At 52.4% G+C, this 18,933-nt stretch overlaps 1 protein-coding gene across 1 annotated transcript in view; it reads right to left on the bottom strand.

The window, feature by feature from the left end:
- Nucleotides 1-2,282: 2,282 nt before the first annotated feature.
- The window catches only part of LOC118619283 (O-acyltransferase like protein), a 50,585-nt gene continuing 33,934 nt past the window's right edge, over nt 2,283-18,933 (bottom strand). The window contains exons 9-15 of the mRNA XM_036245969.1: nt 14,940-15,105; nt 13,305-13,384; nt 7,667-7,780; nt 6,035-6,167; nt 5,351-5,537; nt 2,689-2,831; nt 2,283-2,420 (exon numbers count right to left, since the gene is read on the bottom strand). Coding sequence (XP_036101862.1) covers nt 2,283-2,420; nt 2,689-2,831; nt 5,351-5,537; nt 6,035-6,167; nt 7,667-7,780; nt 13,305-13,384; nt 14,940-15,105 — 961 coding nt within the window. The remainder of the gene's footprint in view (nt 2,421-2,688; nt 2,832-5,350; nt 5,538-6,034; nt 6,168-7,666; nt 7,781-13,304; nt 13,385-14,939; nt 15,106-18,933) is intronic.

Raw genomic sequence — 18,933 nt, 5'->3', positions numbered from 1 at the left:
ACCCATCAAGTAATGCTTCCTCTATGCTGATTCTGCTGCCTCCAGAAATGAGTTGGACTTTGTTCCTATACAAACTTCAGGCATAGACAAAACTGAGGAAGTAGTGTAATGAGGTCCCACACACTTAACAAAATTATTACTACGTCACCAGTCTTGTTTCCTCTTCCCAGTGTTATTTTGGGTAAATACCAGATGTTTATGTAATTTTGTCCCTAAATACTTCAGTATGAATCTAACAAATAAGAATTCTTTTTAAAAAAACATAACTGCAATATCATTATCGCATTAAAAAATTAATAAGTCCTTAATGTCATCAAACACCCAGGCAGTGTTCAAATGTCCAAATGTCTCACAGATATTACATGCTCTTTTACAGTTGGTTTTAGAATCCAAATAAGGTTCGCACAGATATAAATCCTCAACTCCTGTATTGAATAATGCATTGAAACAAAAGCTAGAACAAAATTGAACTATCCCCATTTGATGTTTTATGAAATTGCAATAATAGTAAGGAGGGTATTTTTTTTTTCTTATAAAAACAATTTTCAAAGGCTATGTTAGTAATTGGAAAGCTATTTCCAAGGGCCCCAGGTTTCCAGCCTCATAAGTGGAAACACTTGGCAATTTGAGTGCCCAGCAATGTTGGCAGGCGAGTCATTTCCCGCTGGGACCCCCTGGTTTGCAGTGTTCCCCCTGCAAAGGCCTCCCGCCCTCAGCCTCTCCTCGGAGGCCTGGTTAAGTCAGAGGGCTGCTGCGTGGAATCAGCCACCAGGGGGCTCCCGAGGAACTCGGCGAACTTCAGAGTTCACCCAAACCACCTTGGTGCGTTTTATTACAGACAGAAGGGCTAGGATGGGGCTGGCCTCCTAGGTCAGGTCAAATTCTGCCAGCAGGAGAGACCAGACCTCAGAGAGATGCCGCTTGCTCCCCGAGGCTGGCTAGAAAAGGCCAAAGTGAGCTGTCAGCTGCTCTGCTGAAGGCTTGAGCTGTGCTGCCCCTCCCCTCAGTGGTCTTCCTGAATACGCACCTGATGGCAAAGAGAGCACACAGATGGGGGACATCCCGAGCTAATAGGCTCCTTGCAGCCCCGTGATTATTAATACATTTTTCGGTTATTAAGTACACGAAGAGAGTGTGGGTATACGCAATGTTAGACATGTAAGTAGGGATGGTTAATGTGAAATTACACACTGAGGAAGAAACCGGGACCTCCAGATTCTCCATCTGGCCTCACAAGTCTCTCCCCATCTCTGGGTCTCATGGCTGGACTGAGGGGTTCGGCACAGAGCCATTTGCTAGGGTGTCCTCCCTCTCCGCGGGGAGTTTTTGTTGGAGGACTGTATTCATTTGCTAGGGCTGGTTTAAAGCAACAGACTACATCACATCGCTGTTCTGGGAGGGCAGAAGTCCTAAGCCAGATGTCGGCAGGCCCGTGCTCTCTTGGAGGGCTCAGGGGACAATCCTGCCTTGCTTCTTCTCGCTTCTGGTGTTTGCTGGCCATCCTTGGGGTTCTTGGCTTGTGGGTGGCCATCTTTTCCCTGTATCTTCACGTCGTCTTCCCTCTGTGCATGTCTATCTCTGGGTCAAGTTTCCTCTTTTTAAAAGTCCATACATCATATTAGATTAAGGCCACATACACCCCATGGCCTCCTTAAACTTGGTCACCTCTGTCTCCAAATAAGGCCACATCCTACTACACTAGGGCAATTAGAATTTCAAGTTTTGGGGGGAAATGCAAGTTAACCCATCACAGGGACCACGTTGTAGAAAAGATAATCTTTGGAAGATTTGTAACAACAGACCGACGAATTGTACACGCTAGTGAGTCACTCCATCCTGAGGCTCCAAGAAAAGTTCTAGTCTACAAAGGTATTATAATAACACAAAAACTATTATGAGGAGGAAAACTACACAGCGTGGTTTTAATAAGAAAAGTAAGCATGTAACCCAAATGACATTCAACTCACTATATTTGATGTTTTTCTATGATCACTGATATAGAAAAAATATACAGGAGGAGACCAAAAATATCCAGAATTAATTTTTGCTAAAAAGTACATCAAAGGGTAACTATTATGCTACTAAAAAGATGATCACGGAACTCATTTATATAGTAAAGACTTCGAACTCTTTTATAGATTAAACACCGAGAACCAGTACACTACAAACATTCACAAAATCAGACTCACAGCCCGTTTCAGGACAAGGCACTCATTATATACACTAGTCCACCTCTGCTGTGGTCCTTCACACCAGTAAAGGGCCGTCCATTCTTCGGGCTTTTACTGCCCCGTTCCTGGCCCTTCGGGCATCGATCCCAGGAGGCGCCACTTCAGTTCCTGACATGGCTTCTCAATGAAGAGCGTCAGGGCCAGCCCAGCGATGAAGGTCAGCACGCAGTGTCCAGAGAAGAGATAGAACTGGAGAGAAGGGGGCACAGGGAACACAATCTTACTATGAGTCCCCTTGTGTCTGGGTCTTAAAGTGCACCATCCTGGCTGTCTGAAATGGACACACAGCCCTAAACATTCAAAATAAAACAAATAAAGCCAAGACATTCACCCGTGCTGAAGCTCGTCCTGGAAAAAACAAAGAACAACAGGCCTGTGACAAGCCAGCGGGCTGCTGGTTGCTGGGCTGCCGCAGACGAGAGCCTGGGGGCCGCGGGAGCGCGAGCTGCTGACTCACCATGTTGATGTCCGTGTAGTGCAGGAGCGTCTCCTGGAGGCCGCCGTAGAGGAGGATGATGATGGGGTGCACCAAGTAGCAAGCATATGCGATGCTGGCCAGGAAACTCCAGACGCCCCAAGAGAGCAGCTGGTTTACCGGACCTGTTGGCGGGAGGGAGGCATGACTCCTGGAGCCGTGTGCCCCTCTGGTCTGTGGAGACACCATGTCACCGCCGCTCCCTCCGCCTGCTGCACCTAAGTCTGTGGACTTCGAGGAAGGTCTTCTTTCATTATCATTTTTAAGAGAATGCACACAAAGAAACCCGACCTACCTTTGCAGGAGGATGAGACTATCAGAGAAGCTAATATGAGTTTACAGTCAGTTTACTGCCTCGGTGCAGTCTCAACCCCTGAGTACAAACACGCCACATACAAAACGAAGTGCAAGGTCCTTTCTCAGCCTGGGTCCTGGCTTCAGGTGCAGCCGCACGAGCTGCTGGGCCTTGGGACAAGGCATTGGCATCACTAGGCATTGGACTCTTTGTCCGTTATTGGGTGGCTTACATTTGATTGACTTCTAGGTCTTTCAGGACAAATATTCCATAACTTGGGTCCAAAAGAATTACCCCTTACAAGGGGCCCATCTACTGTTCAGATCTGAGGACAATGGTGTCGGTGAAAGGTTTTAACTGAAAGAGGAACATGGGCAACTCAACAGAAGACCTTGAGCAGAACAGGACCAGCAGGTCTTCTGTGACACTGACCGACGATGAAGGGAAGGGCGACTCGAGTCAACAGGATCCCTTCTCATCCTGAAAGTCTGAATTAAACACACCTTCAAATGTTCTCTTCATACTCTTTCTACAGGTTAGCACGTGGACACACCTTCGAAAGATGTATCTAACCCCCACCCCTCCCACATCCACCGACTCACCGAGCTTGACGTTTGAAACTAGTGTTGGAGACACAAACTCTGGACATCCTCGCACCCCTAACTGTGCTTGGCTAACGACAACACACATCGCAAAGACAACCCACCCAAGAAGGAGCCAAAGGGCCGGGGGTCGCCTGCAGCAACCGAGCTGACACCCCTCCAGGCGATGATTGACAGCATCTGCTAGCTCCTCTGCACTAATAAAACTGCACGTTCGGTTCATGCTGACCACCTAAGTCCCTCCCCGCTAAGGGGGTGGGGTGAGCCATTCACTCGCCCATGAGAAGGGAAGCTGTGGCCCCCACATCGTGGGTGGCCTGTGCCAGGCCAGGGGCAGCACTTGTTTATGTTCTGAGGCCTGTGGACAGCTCAGGGTCACAGTCCCCAGTGGGGAGCACTGTTAGGGTGTGGTCAGGTGATCCAAACAGCTGTCCATCAACACACACATCAGGGAGATAGGGCCCGTTTCCTCTTCAACATCATTTCTCCATAGAAGTCAAAGCTTTGAAAAATAAAATAGTAAAGAAAAAAATCCTGCATTGTGCCCTGGCCAGAGTGGTCAGAGCATCGGCCCGTGGGCCAAAGAGTTGCGAGTTCAATTCCAATCAAGGGCACGTACCTTGGTTGCAGTTCTTCCCCGGCCCTGGTTGGGGTCATGTGGGAGGCAACCAGTCAGTGTGTCTCTCTCACATCGATGTCTCTCTCTCTCTCTCTCTCCCTCCTTCCCACTCTACCTGAAGATAAATGGAAAAATATCCTCAAGTGAGGATTTAAAAAAAAAAAATCCCGCATCATTACATACTGATAACATTCAAGCCCAGTTTGAATGATCAAACCTCTGAGGGGGACCACGGCCCAGACATGAACGGGATTGGCCTCGCACTCGGTCCCGGGGTCACTTCCCTCAGCCACGGTCCAGCTGTGCGACCTTCACACACGCCTCATCTCCAGGCACCGCTTCCTCCCTAAGAAACAGCTGGGGTTCCGTCCACAGGGTGTGGCCAGTGCCACCGGGCCCACAGGGGCCCAGCTCTCCCCGGGCCTGGCACCAGCCAGCAGAGTTGGTATGATCACCGCGGCCCTCCCAGGGCAGACTTTGAGCCCAGCCTGATTATTTCCCGAGGGCACACCGCCGTGCCTCCACCTGGCTCCGGCACCCTCCCTGAGGCCAGCGTGGGCCAGCAGCTCTTCTGGACGCTTCCTGCCAGCCTGTCTGCTCACCTGCCGGCACCTCACGCCACGTTCCTACCTCGGTCAGACAGAGAAGAAAGGGAAGGTCGTCGGGTGACTGGCACCGGCCTTTCCACCCGGGAAGGGACTCCTATCTTTCCAGTTGCGCCCCGTTTCTGCCTGATTTCTGCACGTGAAGACCAGACTCAGCAGGACCAGTGTCCCTGGTCGTCAAAGGGCCGGGGGACCTCGGCGGCTGTTCAGTCTCTACCCTCAGGAGGGTAAACCGAGGCCAGTGGGTACCCCCAGAAGTCTTGTTCCCTGCGCCGGGACTGTTTCTCACGACCCTGCCTGTTCTCTTCCGACTCCTAAACCTGCTTCACTGGACAGGCTGCCCATCTTCCTCCCTGAACCTGAATTTGTACACAAGCCGCTGTAAATTCTGAAACGGAACATGCGGGATGTTCTCCTCAAGGAGATGGACAGAATGAGGTTTCGGAGTTCTTGGCCCCTCTCTGCACATTGTTTTCATACTTGTCACCTGTAAAGGGACAGCATGAGCCCACGAACATCATACCTCCATAGCCTTCGTGACATGCAAACACGACCCAGCCCACAGCCGCCGCCCACAGGGTCCGGTGCAGCGCCTGGTAGACAGCGGCGGCCGCTGAAGGGGTGGCAGAGGTGTCGTCCACTGCATACGCCACAGCGACCACCGCGAACAGGGTGGACAGGGAGCAGATCCAGCTGAGCAGCGTCCGCACCTGCAGGGCAAGGAACAGTGCTGTTCAGAGCCCGTCTGGGCTACAGTTTACTTCTCCACACCAACCTCCTTTCTTGTGTCATTACTGCCGCTTTGGGTGTCTATTTATAAACCACAATCAGTACCCGGATTTGACTAAAACGGGAGGCTCAGATTAGTGGTTGCGTGGGAGAGGGGAGGGTGGGTGTGTGGTCGTGGAGGCAGCACAAGGCAGATCTCTGTGGTGACAGAGGAGCTCTGAGCCTCGACTGTGGTGGCGGTGACACAAATCTGCACACGTGGTCCAACTGCACGGAACTGTCTGCCCATACAACACGCCTGCGGGCCTCAGGCCCCTGGACGTACTGTGTTCAATTTCTCGGTTGTGACAATAATTATGTAACATGTTACAGTGGGGGGACCTGGGTCAAGGGGACACAGGACCTGTGCTGTTTTTGCCACTTGTCATGGCTCTCGACTCATGTTCAAATGAAAGTTAAATGACAAAAGAAAGCTTGCCTTCGTTTTGAGAACGTCTGCCGCGTGGTTTTGGTGCATGGAAATGCTCAGGAAGACGCCCACGAGGAAGGGCCCGCATCGGCAGTACGGCTTAGTGTAGTACTCCAAGAAATACAACACGGATGCATTTTCACTGAAAAACACAAGGAAATAGCACAAGTGGTTATGCTTGATCTGGACACAGAAAAGAGTCTCTCAGATGCCCCCTGGGTCAGTCAGCATTTCCAAAGTGAAAACTGGGGTACATCTGTTCATTTCCTCAGTAACGATCCACACACAGGGACCCCGTGACCCTGCCGTAGGCCACAGCTGGCTTGCTAACCCTCCAAATTCCCGTGGGCCCCGCCACCCTGGATCCCAAGGAAACATGATGGTGGTGTTCGTTTCCAGTAGTTGTTTCTGATGGCTGGTATGTCAGGAGGACTCAAAAAATGCCGTTCTCAGAAGTGAACCTCTTCGGAAAGACACGAATCTCTTCCTGGAACCTCGTACAAAATTCGGTCACCTGGACCACACCCCAGTGAGTCCGTTGGTCCGAGATGGTGCTTTCTGGGAGCATAAGAAGGAAGTAAAAGCCCCCCAGGGGAAACTTGTGTGCATTCAGAGCTGAAAACCACTGGGCAAGACAGGGGTGAGCCTCCTCTCAGTGACCTGGCCATGCCCGTTACATGACAGAAGGGCAGGATGCCCCCCTGGTTGAAAGGCCTAGGGTGCAGTCATTTCTCCATTCATTCAGCCCACTCAGAAATACCTAGTGAGCACTTATGTGCCAGGGATGGTTCTGGGCTATTTTACATCAGGTGGTCAGCGACAGCTGCTCTGAGAAGGTGACATTTGCACAGAAACCTGTAGGAAGTGAAGGAGCAAGCCCTGCCACGGTCTAGACTCTACAGGAAAAGCATCTAGTGTAAGGGGACAGCAAGTGCAAAAGCCCTGAGGAGGGAACATGGCTGGTGTGTGGACGTAAGGAGGCCGGCATAGCTGGTCCAGAGCCGGGGAGTGACGGATGAGGTCAGACAGGGATTCTGCTTTGAGAGCAACGGATGGCCATCAGGGGGACTGAGCAGATGACTGACAGGCTGATTTTCATTTGCATCACTAATTGCTGCATCGAGAACAGATCAGCAGGTAACTGCACCAGTTTATCTTGTATAATACACAGGGTGGTTATAAGAAAGAATTGTTAGACATACCTCATTAGGGAGGCAAAGCAGCACAGTGTGTAAGATCCTAGGTTCAGCTCACACCTATGCCCCTTACTAGCTGTGTGACCTTGAAGGGGTAACCCCAACTTCCTCAAGTTCAGTCTCTCCATCCAACAACAGAGCCTCCCAGCAGCACTTTGCTGCTGGAGGAGAAACACCAGCCAGCCACGTGGGGGCGCTGCTTTCCTCCCTCTGGAAGCATTCAGTGGCGAGAGGACCCCAGTGCAAGCTGAAAGGTTCAGAAGTTTGGAAACAAAAGCGCCATCAACTTTTCCATCGGGGCTGAGCATTTTCCACTCAGTTTTCCCACCAGCCGCTGTGCACAGTGCAAACAGCCTGGCATTCATTCCCCAGCCCTCCCTGGGAGGTCCTGGCCATTCTCAGGGCAGGCAAGGGGCAGAGCCCGGCAGGCTGGGAACCCGCTTACCTTGCTTCTGATGGAGCTGCCACGGGAAGGGCATGAGCCAGCGTGAGCAAAGCAGAGGCAGAGAACGTTGCCAGGAACAGCACGGCCCCGAGGAGGGCAAGGACATGTTTACTTCTGCAAAGAAGAGAGGACATTGACAAGAATGCTCTTCACCTTCCTCCCCTGCAGAATTTGTGCACACGAAGACGAAGCCTTGGGAAAGGCTGGGCCTGCCTTAGAGAGGGGCTGACGTGGGGGCAGCTGTGGCCGAGCGGGGCGAGAGCTGCGCTGGAGTTGGAGAAGCTGAGTTAGCCTTTAGACGGGACCCTGGGCAGGACCTTGAACTTGAGCTTCCTGTCCAGAAAGGGATAGTCAAGGCATCCTCACCTGCCTCGCCCTGACGCTTACTGTACAGTTCAAAATGACACCATGCTTGGGATGTCCCTTGTCACCTATGAAGCCCCACACCTAGTGGTGGTTGACTTGGGAGAGAAGTGAACTGTCAGAGGCAGGGCGGGAAACAGGTGCCCAGGCACCCACTCCAGGCACAGGGGGGATAAATATCATGGGATGCAAATGAGGGATCGGGTAGGGAAACAGAGGAGCAGGGAAATTCGTTGCAAGGATGAGCTATCAAGGTGGCTGATGCTGAATTCTTCCAGAATGTTCTGCAGAGCCTTATAAAATGCACCTGAAGCCCTGGCCGGTTTGGCTCAGCGGTTAGAGCGTCCGCCTACGGTCCAGAGAGACCCGGGTTTGGTTCCTGCTAAGGGCATGTACCTTGGTTGCAGTTTGTCCCCGGCCCTGGTTGGTCGTGAGGGTGGCAACCACTCGATGTGTCCCTTTCACATCGATGTTTCCCTCTCTCTCTCTTCCTCTCTCTCCCTCCCACTCTGTCTGTACAAAAAATGGAAAAATGTCCTCAGGTGAGGATTAAATAAATAAATAAATAAATAAAATGCACCTGAAAACTGTCCTGAGGGATGAAAGAGGGAAGCATTTTCCTACTGTCATCTGTCCCCCGTAGGTCAAGGGTGACCCTACACAAATGAATTCCTGCGCGTGTTGGGACTGTGCGTTAAGACAGAGAGGCTCCCAAAGGAGTCCCAGCTGTAGTATGCGGGAGGTTCTGGGGCAAGAAATGACACTGAGGGACACCGGCTCGGGGCGAGGCACCGTCTGGTTGTACCGACTCGGAAATCTGCCGGTTGGGACCAAGAGGATGTGCGGCGGCCTCTGCAGTGGAAACGTCAGACACGGGCAGAGGACGCAGCAGGCATGGCCCTACCTGGGTGAGGCCTCTGACAAGCCCGTTCCTCTGCTTGAAGCTGCCATGGTTTTCGTGAGGAAGAGATGAGGTTCAGTTATCACCATAGTGACACAGGGAGAGAATGACTGTCGTCCAGAGCCAGTTCTAGTGTAGTCGGAATGCTCGGACTGGAGGCGGAGTCTTAGCTCAGTGGTGCTGTGACTGATTAGTAATGTCTGCAGTGAGCGTGGGCAGGGGAGTGTGGTAACTGACCGTCCTCGGTGGGTGGTAAACCGGCCAGGCCATCTGATAAAAGCCCATTCACCCCAGTACTTGTTTATCTGACTCCCCGGGGACTCGAGCCCAATCTGGGGCACCTTCTCTCAGGACTCAGATGAGCCTCCACTAGCTTACTCCCCCCACAGCTGAACGAACAAAGCCCCCGACAGAGACTGCTGTGGGCTGGACTGTGTCTCCCCACATTCTGACCCCCGGCACCCCAGGACGTGACTGTTTAGAGGCAGGGTCTTTAAAGAGATCATTAAGGTGAACTGAGGTCAGGGGGTGGGCCCTGATCCAATATGACTGGAGCCTTAGAAGAAGAGGTCAGGACACAGACACACACAGGGGGACCACACGAGGACACGGGGAACACGGCCGTCGACAAAGACAGCGGCGTCAGAAGAAACCAGGGCCGTCAGCACCTTGATCTCAGACGTCCAGCCCCCAGACTGGGAGGAAATAAATGCCTGTTGTTTAAGCCATGCGTGTACTTTGTGATGGCAGCCCGAGCAAATGATCCACAGAGGCACCAAAACAACCTTCCCCGAGCCTGGGCCCCCAATCCGGGCCTGTGCCCGCAGAACCGACGGCCTGGTGCTAAGGCGTCCCTCAGCCAGCGCAGGGGAGCAGTGCCACAGCCTGGCTCCTGGCAGGGGGACTGAGAAAGGCCCGAGCATCCACACTCGCCAGCGGTCCCGCTCTCTGGAGCATACGGGCCCTCAGAAAGGCCAACAGCCCGGAGGAGGAGGACTAGCAGGGTGCTCCCTCTGGTCTGACAAGCCCGGGCTGCCCAGGCCTCTGTCTGCCCCCAGCCTCTGGCCAGGACACCCCACAGGATCTGCCTTGCGCTTTCTTCAGGAAACACCAGGATCAGCCATCAGAGCAGCTCCGAGGAAGCCTACGGAGGCTCGCCCCTGCCCCTGCCCCTGCCAGGGCTGCCGGGCCGCGGAGGCCTCGTTCCTGCCCCTGCCCCTGCCCCTGCCCCTGCCAGGGCTGCCGGGCCGCGGAGGCCTCGTTCCTGCCCCTGTCCCTGCCCCTGCCCCTGCCCCTGCCAGGGCTGCTGGGCCGCGGAGGCCTCGTTCCTGCCCCTGCCCCTGCCCCTGCCCCTGCCCCTGCCAGGGCTGCCGGGCCGCGGAGGCCTCGTTCCTGCCCCTGCCCCTGCCCCTGCCCCTGCCCCTGCCAGGGCTGCCGGGCTGCAGAGGCCTCGTTCCTGCCCCTGCCCCTGCCCCTGCCCCTGCCCCTGCCCCTGCCAGGGCCGCCGGGCCGCAGAGGCCTTGTTCCTGCCGCACCTGAACCTGCAGGCACTTGGCGAGGCCTCAGCGCCTCCAGGGCCTCGGCCAGCACAGAGCAGAACTGCAACAGCCCAGAGCGCGGGCCCAGCTGTTCCCCTGCTCCCAGGGAGCCCCTAGGTCTGAGTTTCTGGCCAGAGGGAGAGCCCACCCCATGTGGAGCCCCAGTGAGCCTGCGCACGTCTCAGCTCCTGCTCGGGAGCCTCTCCTTGGGCCACTGGGGGATCAGTGACCCAGGAGTCCTCTGGATGACCAGCCCACCCCCTCCAAGGGGCTGGGAGATGGGGAGCTTGCTCAGCATCCCAAAGACACCTTTATCTACTGTCCACCTTCCTTGCTGAATTCTTTGTTGGGGTGAAGGGAGACAATCACTCTAATTCCCGCCACTTTCCATAGCTTCATTCTGGAGAGATGTGGGTATAAGCAGACGTTGGATGGTAGGTCTTTCTACAAGAGGATGTTTGTTTTTTTCTACTCTTCATTCCCAAAATAAATAGCAATGTGATTATCAGATCTTAATTCCATAGTCAATCTCATATGCTGTTATCAGTTCTGTTCTATTATCAAAAATTGCACACATACACACCCACCCTGAGAAAGTAAGACATGAGATTAGGATGCTTTTGTTCTGGGGAAAGAATGTGGGTTCACCCGCTTCCCTCCCTCCAGGAGGCACAGACACAGACCACACACCCGCCCCAGGACGGCAGGCATTCAGGGTCTCCACATCCCTCCACGCCCCTGCCCCTCGGAGGAGACAGAACTGAGAAGTGATGAAGCAGGAAGTGTGAGGCGGGTGAGGCTGAGCAGAAAGAAGAACGCAAAACCTCTCATCCCAAAACCTTCCTTAAAGCCTGCTCCACAGCACTGCCTTCTAGAAAGGGCGGTTAGGGAGGAAACCGAGGAAGGGGACTGCTGCCCAGGCCAGGAGCAGAAAGCAGACACTCACAGCGGGTACCCCAGCCCCTCCCCTCAGTCCCTGCAGAGACTGGGAGGGGCACTGTTGTTACTGCGCAGATGGTGGCTGGGGACCAGGGCGAGTACATGGAATCTCAAGGGACAGGGGACTGAGTTGACCAGGGTTGCACATCACTGACAAGCAAGTACTGAGCTAATTCCCAAGTGCATGATCTCACTTGGTCCTCCACCGCGGACGTGAAGTGTTAGCCTCTCCGTTTTGCAGATATGAAGAATGACAATGAGAATCCAGCGACTTACTCTGGGTCCCCTAGCTAGTCACTTACCTGTCAGGATTTGAACCTACGTCTTCTGACTCAACCTCACTGTGCCACAAACCGCCTCTTAGTGATTAGCCACGGAATGCTTTTTTAACAGCTGAAAACTTTTACATTTGAATATAGAAGGCTTTGTGAGTTTAAGACGTGGATATGAAAAGGCAAATTTGCCTTTTTTTTTAATGCTCAAGTCTTAGATTAAAATAAACTTGTGATGCCTTTCCGTTTGTGCAGTAGTGTGAATGTTTGCATGAGGCTGGAATGGGCGACATCACGGGGTAGCCGGAGATTCAAAGGTCTGCCTTCAGCAAGGCGTGATCGGGTACCCACGAACAGAGCTGCTCGGCACATACTTGGAACTCAGCTCCGCCCCCTAGGAATCAATGACTTACAAGTTGAATGTGAAAAATGAGTGTTTTCTTTTACATGTCAAAATAACAAATTTTGGCCCTGGCCGGTTTGGCTCAGCGGTTGGAGCGTCCGCCTGCGGTCCGGAGAGACCCGGGTTCGGTTCCAGCTAAGGGCATGTACCTCGGTTGCACTTTGTCCCCGGCCCTGGTTGGTTGTGCGGGTGGCAGCCACTCCATGTGTCCCTTTCGCATCGATGTTTCTCTCTCTCTCTCTCTCTCTCTCTTTCTCTCTCCCTTCCTCCCTCCCTCCCTCCCTCCCACTGTATCTGAACAAAAAATGGAAAAATGTCCTCAGGTGAGGATTAAAAAAAAGTAAAATAGATAAAAAAACTAATCTAGGGAAATGCTTATGTCATAAAATTATTAAAAGAAAGATACTAAATTGTATATGCAGAACCCTTTCATGCAGAAAAAGATCAGAAGGATAAATACCAAAATGCTGACGGGGAATTCATGTCTCCCTGAGGCAGGAGACGGGTCTGGGGTGATGGTGTTCCCCTCTCTTCATCCTAATGTTTTTTCCACTGTCCTACATTTAACAAAAGAGAATAAATCTTTTAAAATACGGCATGGATGATGCGCAACTATCTACTTCTTTGTCAATAGCTGAGGCTTTTGTTTAAAATTTTTCTAAAACCAACAAAAATCCGGGTTGATAAGTCACCCCCGTGGTGAGGCAGGCACAGGATGGATTCTTGGGGCACTGTAAATTATTTCAGTCTTTCTGGAGAGCCATCTCACAGCATGTCACAAAAATGTCCCTACCCTTTGCCCTAGTAATTCCACTTGCAAATACGTCCCCAAGGAAATAACTAAGAGAAAGAAAGGTGTGTTCCAGGACACTCATGGCAATGCCATTCATAGTCATGAAGAACTGGAAACAATCTGGATGCCCAGCCTTCAGACTGGTACTTAATCCTAAAACTGACCGCTGTGCAGGTCATGCCCGTATGTGGCCGTGTTCGCAGACCAGTTACGGGGAAGCTGAGCATGAGACGTCACACACGCCGACCACACTGCGAAGGCACAGCCTGGTCTGCGCAGGACAAAGATGGGAGGAGAGTGGAGAAGGTAGACCGTCAGAGAAGTTCCGATCCCCGGTTTTACAAGCTGCCGTCCCCAGACCTGGAGCACTCCCCGAGAGCTTTGTGGAAAAGGACACACGGGGAGACACCATGTCCCAGTGAGACTCACTTTCCGTGGACGAAGATGATCACCGGTGTCATGAGATGGAAATGGAAGTCGTTGGCAAGGTACCACGTCCAGCCAGCACACTGCAAAGAGAGCAAAGGTCACTTCCGGTGCCGTTACCAGGAACTGCCTCCCATTGTCCCACTGTCCCCACTTCCTGAGCCAGGAGAGGAGTTCAGTGGGCAGGTGGGGAATTTCTCAGGAAGAGAAAGGAATGCTGAGTTCCAGGTGTCTCCCAGACCTCACCTCGTCTCATCTCTGTAACAAGCCTGGACGGTAGGTTCCCGCTTACAAAATGGAAATTCAGTTTTCTCTATTGTTTACGAAAGAAAACAATAGCTAATCCCCTAGGACAGCTGTGGGAACTAAACTCTATCATGTTACACAAATGCAAGGAATAATTATCACTGCGGTGCGGTGGGAGTCCGGTGGGTCACTGCTGCCCCCTGTTCCTGGCCACGCCCACCCTCCCCGCCCCCGCCCGAGGAGGAGAGAATGTGACCATAGAATGGAGTCTGGCTCCAGACAAGTTATGTGGGAAACCCAGAGCTCCCACAGGCGACTGACATGAGATCACTGGCCAACGCCACAGCGGTCATTTCTTACCGTCGTGTGAACTGAGGCAGTCACCTGTATTTCTTCTCGATGTCAGGACACTCCAGGGGCAATCTCCTCCAGCTTCACTGATAAAAGGCATCTTGGTCCCCACCCCCCTCCAAGGGAGACCGGATTTAACCAACAGAAGTGACAGCTCTCCTTGTCCCAGCTGGAGACAAGTTCTCTGGTGGGGAAATCTGAGGCCTCACACCTCTGCTCCCAAGACCTAAGGTGGGCTCTACCTCCGACAGGTAACAGCTGGTGTCTTTACCACTGATTCCCACACACGGCCCAAGCAGTCTGCACCTCGGGAAACAGCCCAGGCTACACCCCACAGGCCCTGGCACAGGCGCGGGCCCGCCGGAAGGCAGTTAGATGGCGGTATGTGCCCTGTCGAAGCTGCTGGGCACCTGGAAACAGGGGCAGTGTCTAGTCGGTAAGTGACCATGTGCATAATTAGCGACATTCTAGTGAGTCTCTCTTCAGCTGCACTTGCCAGGCACGTGCAAAATCTGTGACAGGCTTTAATTACAGCTCCCTCACTTTCACTTACTCCAAGCTCATCATGAGCAAATGAGGGCTTGGGGGAAGCCAAGGCCAGTGTACACAAATGTTGCTCTGTCAGACTGGCTTCAAGCTGAATCTAATTCATTCTGGTGGGGTGTGGAGCAGAGTTCCGTCCTGTTACAGGCTCTCTCTGTGGAAGTGAAGAAACCGGCCCTTCCCCCGGGGGCGACACCGACTGAGACAGGAACCATGTGGAGCAGGGTCTGCGGCATTCGGGACATGCACCCGGATGGCTGGCCCCTCGATGCCTGCTCCCCTGATCCCTTCCCCTGCCGAGCCTCACGCAGTCACCACGCGCTCCATCACCGGAGTCCGGTCTCCTCGCCCAGAGCCCAGCTTCCTACGGCGTCACTAGTACTCCCAAGAAGATACCAGAAAGAAGGGGACCAGACTCCTCAGGTGGCCCTTGGGAAGCTCACTGAACCATGGCACAGGAGACACCACCTCGACATCCTTCTGCGCCTCGGGACTCACCGCGTTCCGGACCGACAGGAAGTCATTGAGCAGCAGCACGTTGGTCCACCACGCTCGCCGGCAGCTGTCCAGGTGGAGCTTGGGCACCTCCCAGACGGGTCCCCAGGGAGCGAGGGAGAACAGTCCAACCAACAAGCACACGGAGTACAGGTGAAGAGGCTGCAACCTGGCGGGAAAGAACCAGGCGAGAGGTGACTCCACAGAGCTCCCATTCAGTCCCCTGGACGGACACAGGGAAATGGGGGTAAGATGCTCTGAAACAGAACCTACTGGGTGAACAACCACCTCCCACCTGCACCTTAAACATTCATGGGTCAAAATCATTTCTTGAGCACCTGTTATGTGCTGGCTTAGGTGCTGCTGATGCAAAATACTATTCTTTGAGCAAGATGTATGAGTCAGCCACCGAGCTAAGAACTTCGTAGATATTTTCCAGCCTCAAAATACTCCTGTTGGGCAACTGTTACTGCCTTTTTTTTTTAATCCTCACCCGAGGACATTTTTGCATTTATCTTTCAGATAGAGCAGGAGGGAGAAAGGGAGGAAGGGAGAGAGAGAGTAACATCGATGCGAGAGAGACACATGGAGTTGCTGCCACCCACACGACCCCATCCCGGGCTGAGGACAAACTGTAATCAAGGTAGGTGCCCTTCCTAGCAGGAACCAAACCCGGGTGTCTCTGGACTTCAGGCTGACGCTCTGACCACTGAGCCAAACCAGCCAGGGCTGTTACCGCTTTTTACTGATGAGGAAGTTGTAGGTCAGACAAGTTCGAGTGACTTGCCCAAGGAGGCTCAACCACACGCAGCAGGGACCTGACATCGGTTCATGGTCTTCCTTTGTGGCTTCCCTGGATGAAAAGCTCTTCCTCCTTCCCTCTTTCCCTCTCTCTTTCCTTGATTTATCTCGTCCTTCCTTCCCTCACACCCTACCTCCCTCCACGTGGGATTTGAAGCAGCTACAAAGATGATGGATAAGTCACCCTGTGTCTAGACCAGCGCTGTCCAGTAGAAATATAATACCAGCCACATCTGCCCCTAGTATCGTAGTAGCCACATTTTTTAAAGTCAAAAGAAACAGGTACAGTTCATTGTAATAATATACTTTATTTAGCCCAATGAATCCATAATCTCATTTCAACAGGTAACCAATACAAGAAATTACTGAGTTATTTTATGTTGTCCTTCCTTTTGCTGAGCCTACAAAATCCAGTGTGCATTTTTTACGTTTTCGTGCATCTCGAGGGGCCACGTGTGTGCGGGCCGCACGGGGCTAGTTTCCGGGCGAGGCTCTGTAGCAGAGAGGCACACGCAGTTCTGGGTGGGCTGCGGTCAGAGGACTCTTTTAAAAAACACACTGAAAAGCTCAGGGTAGTGCAACTCGGGCAGAGCACATGGCCGACAGCTCTTCCATCACCTCGGTGCGTTGGGGCGTGGGGGGCTGGCATGGGGGCCTGGCGTGGGTGTGGCAGATGGGAAGGGCGGGGCGGCTGGAGGTGCCCCCTCAGTGAGTCATGGGTCAGCACCCAGCCTCCGGTCTGCACTCAGAAACCAGACCTTCCGGCCTCCTGTCCTCCCCAGTGAGAAATTCCTTCACTGGGACTGCCCAGAAGGGCTGTGGGCATGTGTGGAGCAGAACTGGAATTGCTGATCAAAGTCAAAGAAAGGGCACCGGCCGGTGCCAAGGTGCAACACCCCAGATCAGCTCTGGCACCAGACACAGAGCCTCCCTGGGTGTGGGCCCCGCCAGGACTAGCCATCAGACCAGTGCCCGGGAGCTGCTCCCACAGGCCTCCCTCCCCGCCATCTGTCTCCTCCTCTTCCCCCGGGAGAGCAAGTCAGCTCCCTGCTCCCCCCAGAAGCAGGTGTCCACAGGAGAGAGTCTGCGTCCCCCACTCATTGTCCACGGCCCTCCCTGGGGTGCTGGTAAAAATGCAGCCTGTGAGCCCGGCTGTGGGGCAGAGCGGAGGCCGCTGGGTGGGCCTTGACTGGAGAAGCTACAGTGAACGAACTAGCAGCGTGAATTCTGCTTTTGTCTAAATTTTTCACACTGAGAAAATATTATCACGTCTCTCTTTCCTCTTCTATGGGAAACAGAGATGATGACTCCTTCGATTCTTCGAAGGAGGAGGATTTCTACCTTCTAAGATTTTTTTTGAGAATTAAATGAGATCAATAAGAAAACTGAAACACTGAAAGGGTCATATAAATATACATGAGCTTCAGTTTTTTCCAAGCTTCCAGCAAATTTAAAGTCAGAGTGGTTTTTCAAAGACTAAAATTGCAATCCTAGCCATGTTTGTGGAGGTTTGAGAAGCAGGGGTTCTCGGCCTGGTGGGTAGAAAAATAAACTGGAAAATGTCCATCAAAACGTTAGCTGCACCGAATTAGCAATTGCACTGGTAGGAATATACCTGCAAACATGCTCATACAATTGCACAAATATGTACCTTCATTGTATCACTGTTTGAAATAGCAAAGATAACTTGACAATTACCTCCATGTTCATTACTGGGGACAGGTTATATAAACGATGGTCTACCATACAATGCCACCCCAGGCAACCTCTAAAATCAGAGAGGCAGGTTCTTGCATGCAAATAGAGGTGTGGAAAAGAGTGTACATAGTATAGTATAGTATAGTATAGTATAGTATAGTATAGTACGGTATAGTATATAGTGTAATCCTATTCACAAAAATAGTGCCTATAAGTACATGGAAAGTCTCTACAAGAATTCACAAGAAACTGTTAAAGGTGCCCTGTGGGAAGTGAGACTGGACGGGGGCCCCTTAATTGAAGTGTATAACCATCTGTTATAGTTAGGCATTTTTATCACAACCTATTTTTTTAAAAACCTAACTTTAAAATGTGGCTCATCATTGGAATAATCACACAGTTTTAAGGGTCTGGAATACCTCCTCTCCTCATTTCCCATGAGATAACCTCTGTGCTGACCTACCCCTTGAAGCTGGGTTTTTGCAGGGTCTTATAATTTGCCGTAGCTCCCGACTGGTCTCCTGTCTCCTGCCCCTGCCTGGTTACAGTCTATTCTCCGCCCTGCAGCCAGAGTGATTCTTGGGAAATGTCCATCTGACCACGCCACTGCCCTAGTGAACTCCTCCAAAGCCTTCTTGTCTCAGAATAAAACGGAAAGTCCTGCAGGTGGCCCAAAGACCCTCCGGGACCTGGGCCGTCCGCCCACCCCGCCCCACCTCTCTGACCTCCTTCCCTGTTCTCCACTCCAGCACCTTTGGGCTCTTCGAGATCCTTCAAACACACCAAGCATGCTCCCTCCTCAGGACCTTTGCACGTGGTCGCCCCTGCATGGACCCTGCTTCCCTCGCAGCATTTTCTTTGCTTAGAACATTTCCTTACTTCCTTCAAGGTTCTTGACAAATATCACCTTTCCTGACCACTTTTACAGAGAAAGACCCCATCTTACTTCCTTCTCCAAATTATCACTTTGTGGCATTTATCATCACTGGCCCATCATACGTTGATTTGCACATCGTAACTGAATGGTGCCTATTTCTTCATTATCTACTTCTATTCAGGAGAATGTAACCCCACACTTACTAACTGCTACATGCTCAGGGCGTAGCACAGCGCCTAGCACATGGGGACCCTTGATAAACGCAGAAAGAGGGTGTGAACAAATTATCTCACTTCCACTCCTCTGGAGGTAAGTAGGCAAGCGACAAATCACTGAGTATGACGGAGAGTTGGCAGCATGAAGGAGCACAGCGAAGGGCATGGCTGCTTTCTCACTGGGTGTACCTCTAAGAGGATGAGTTCAAGCTGTGGGTTGGTGACGGTCCCCTCCATTTTTCAACAGTGCTGTCCCAGCTTGGATTCAGCGTGGCACTCTTCCAGACCTCCCTATCTCAAGAATGCCACCACCATCTGCCGTGTGGCTCGGGCCAGAAATTGTGTATCCTTGACTTGCCCTCTGTGCATTCCCGCCGCCATCGCCACTCGCATCCTGCTCTCCTGC

This window comes from Molossus molossus, unplaced genomic scaffold, assembly GCF_014108415.1.
Source record: "Molossus molossus isolate mMolMol1 unplaced genomic scaffold, mMolMol1.p scaffold_m16_p_6, whole genome shotgun sequence".
In the NCBI taxonomy this organism is placed as follows: Eukaryota; Metazoa; Chordata; class Mammalia; order Chiroptera; family Molossidae; genus Molossus; species Molossus molossus.
This window is presented reverse-complemented; position numbering and strand designations above follow the sequence as displayed.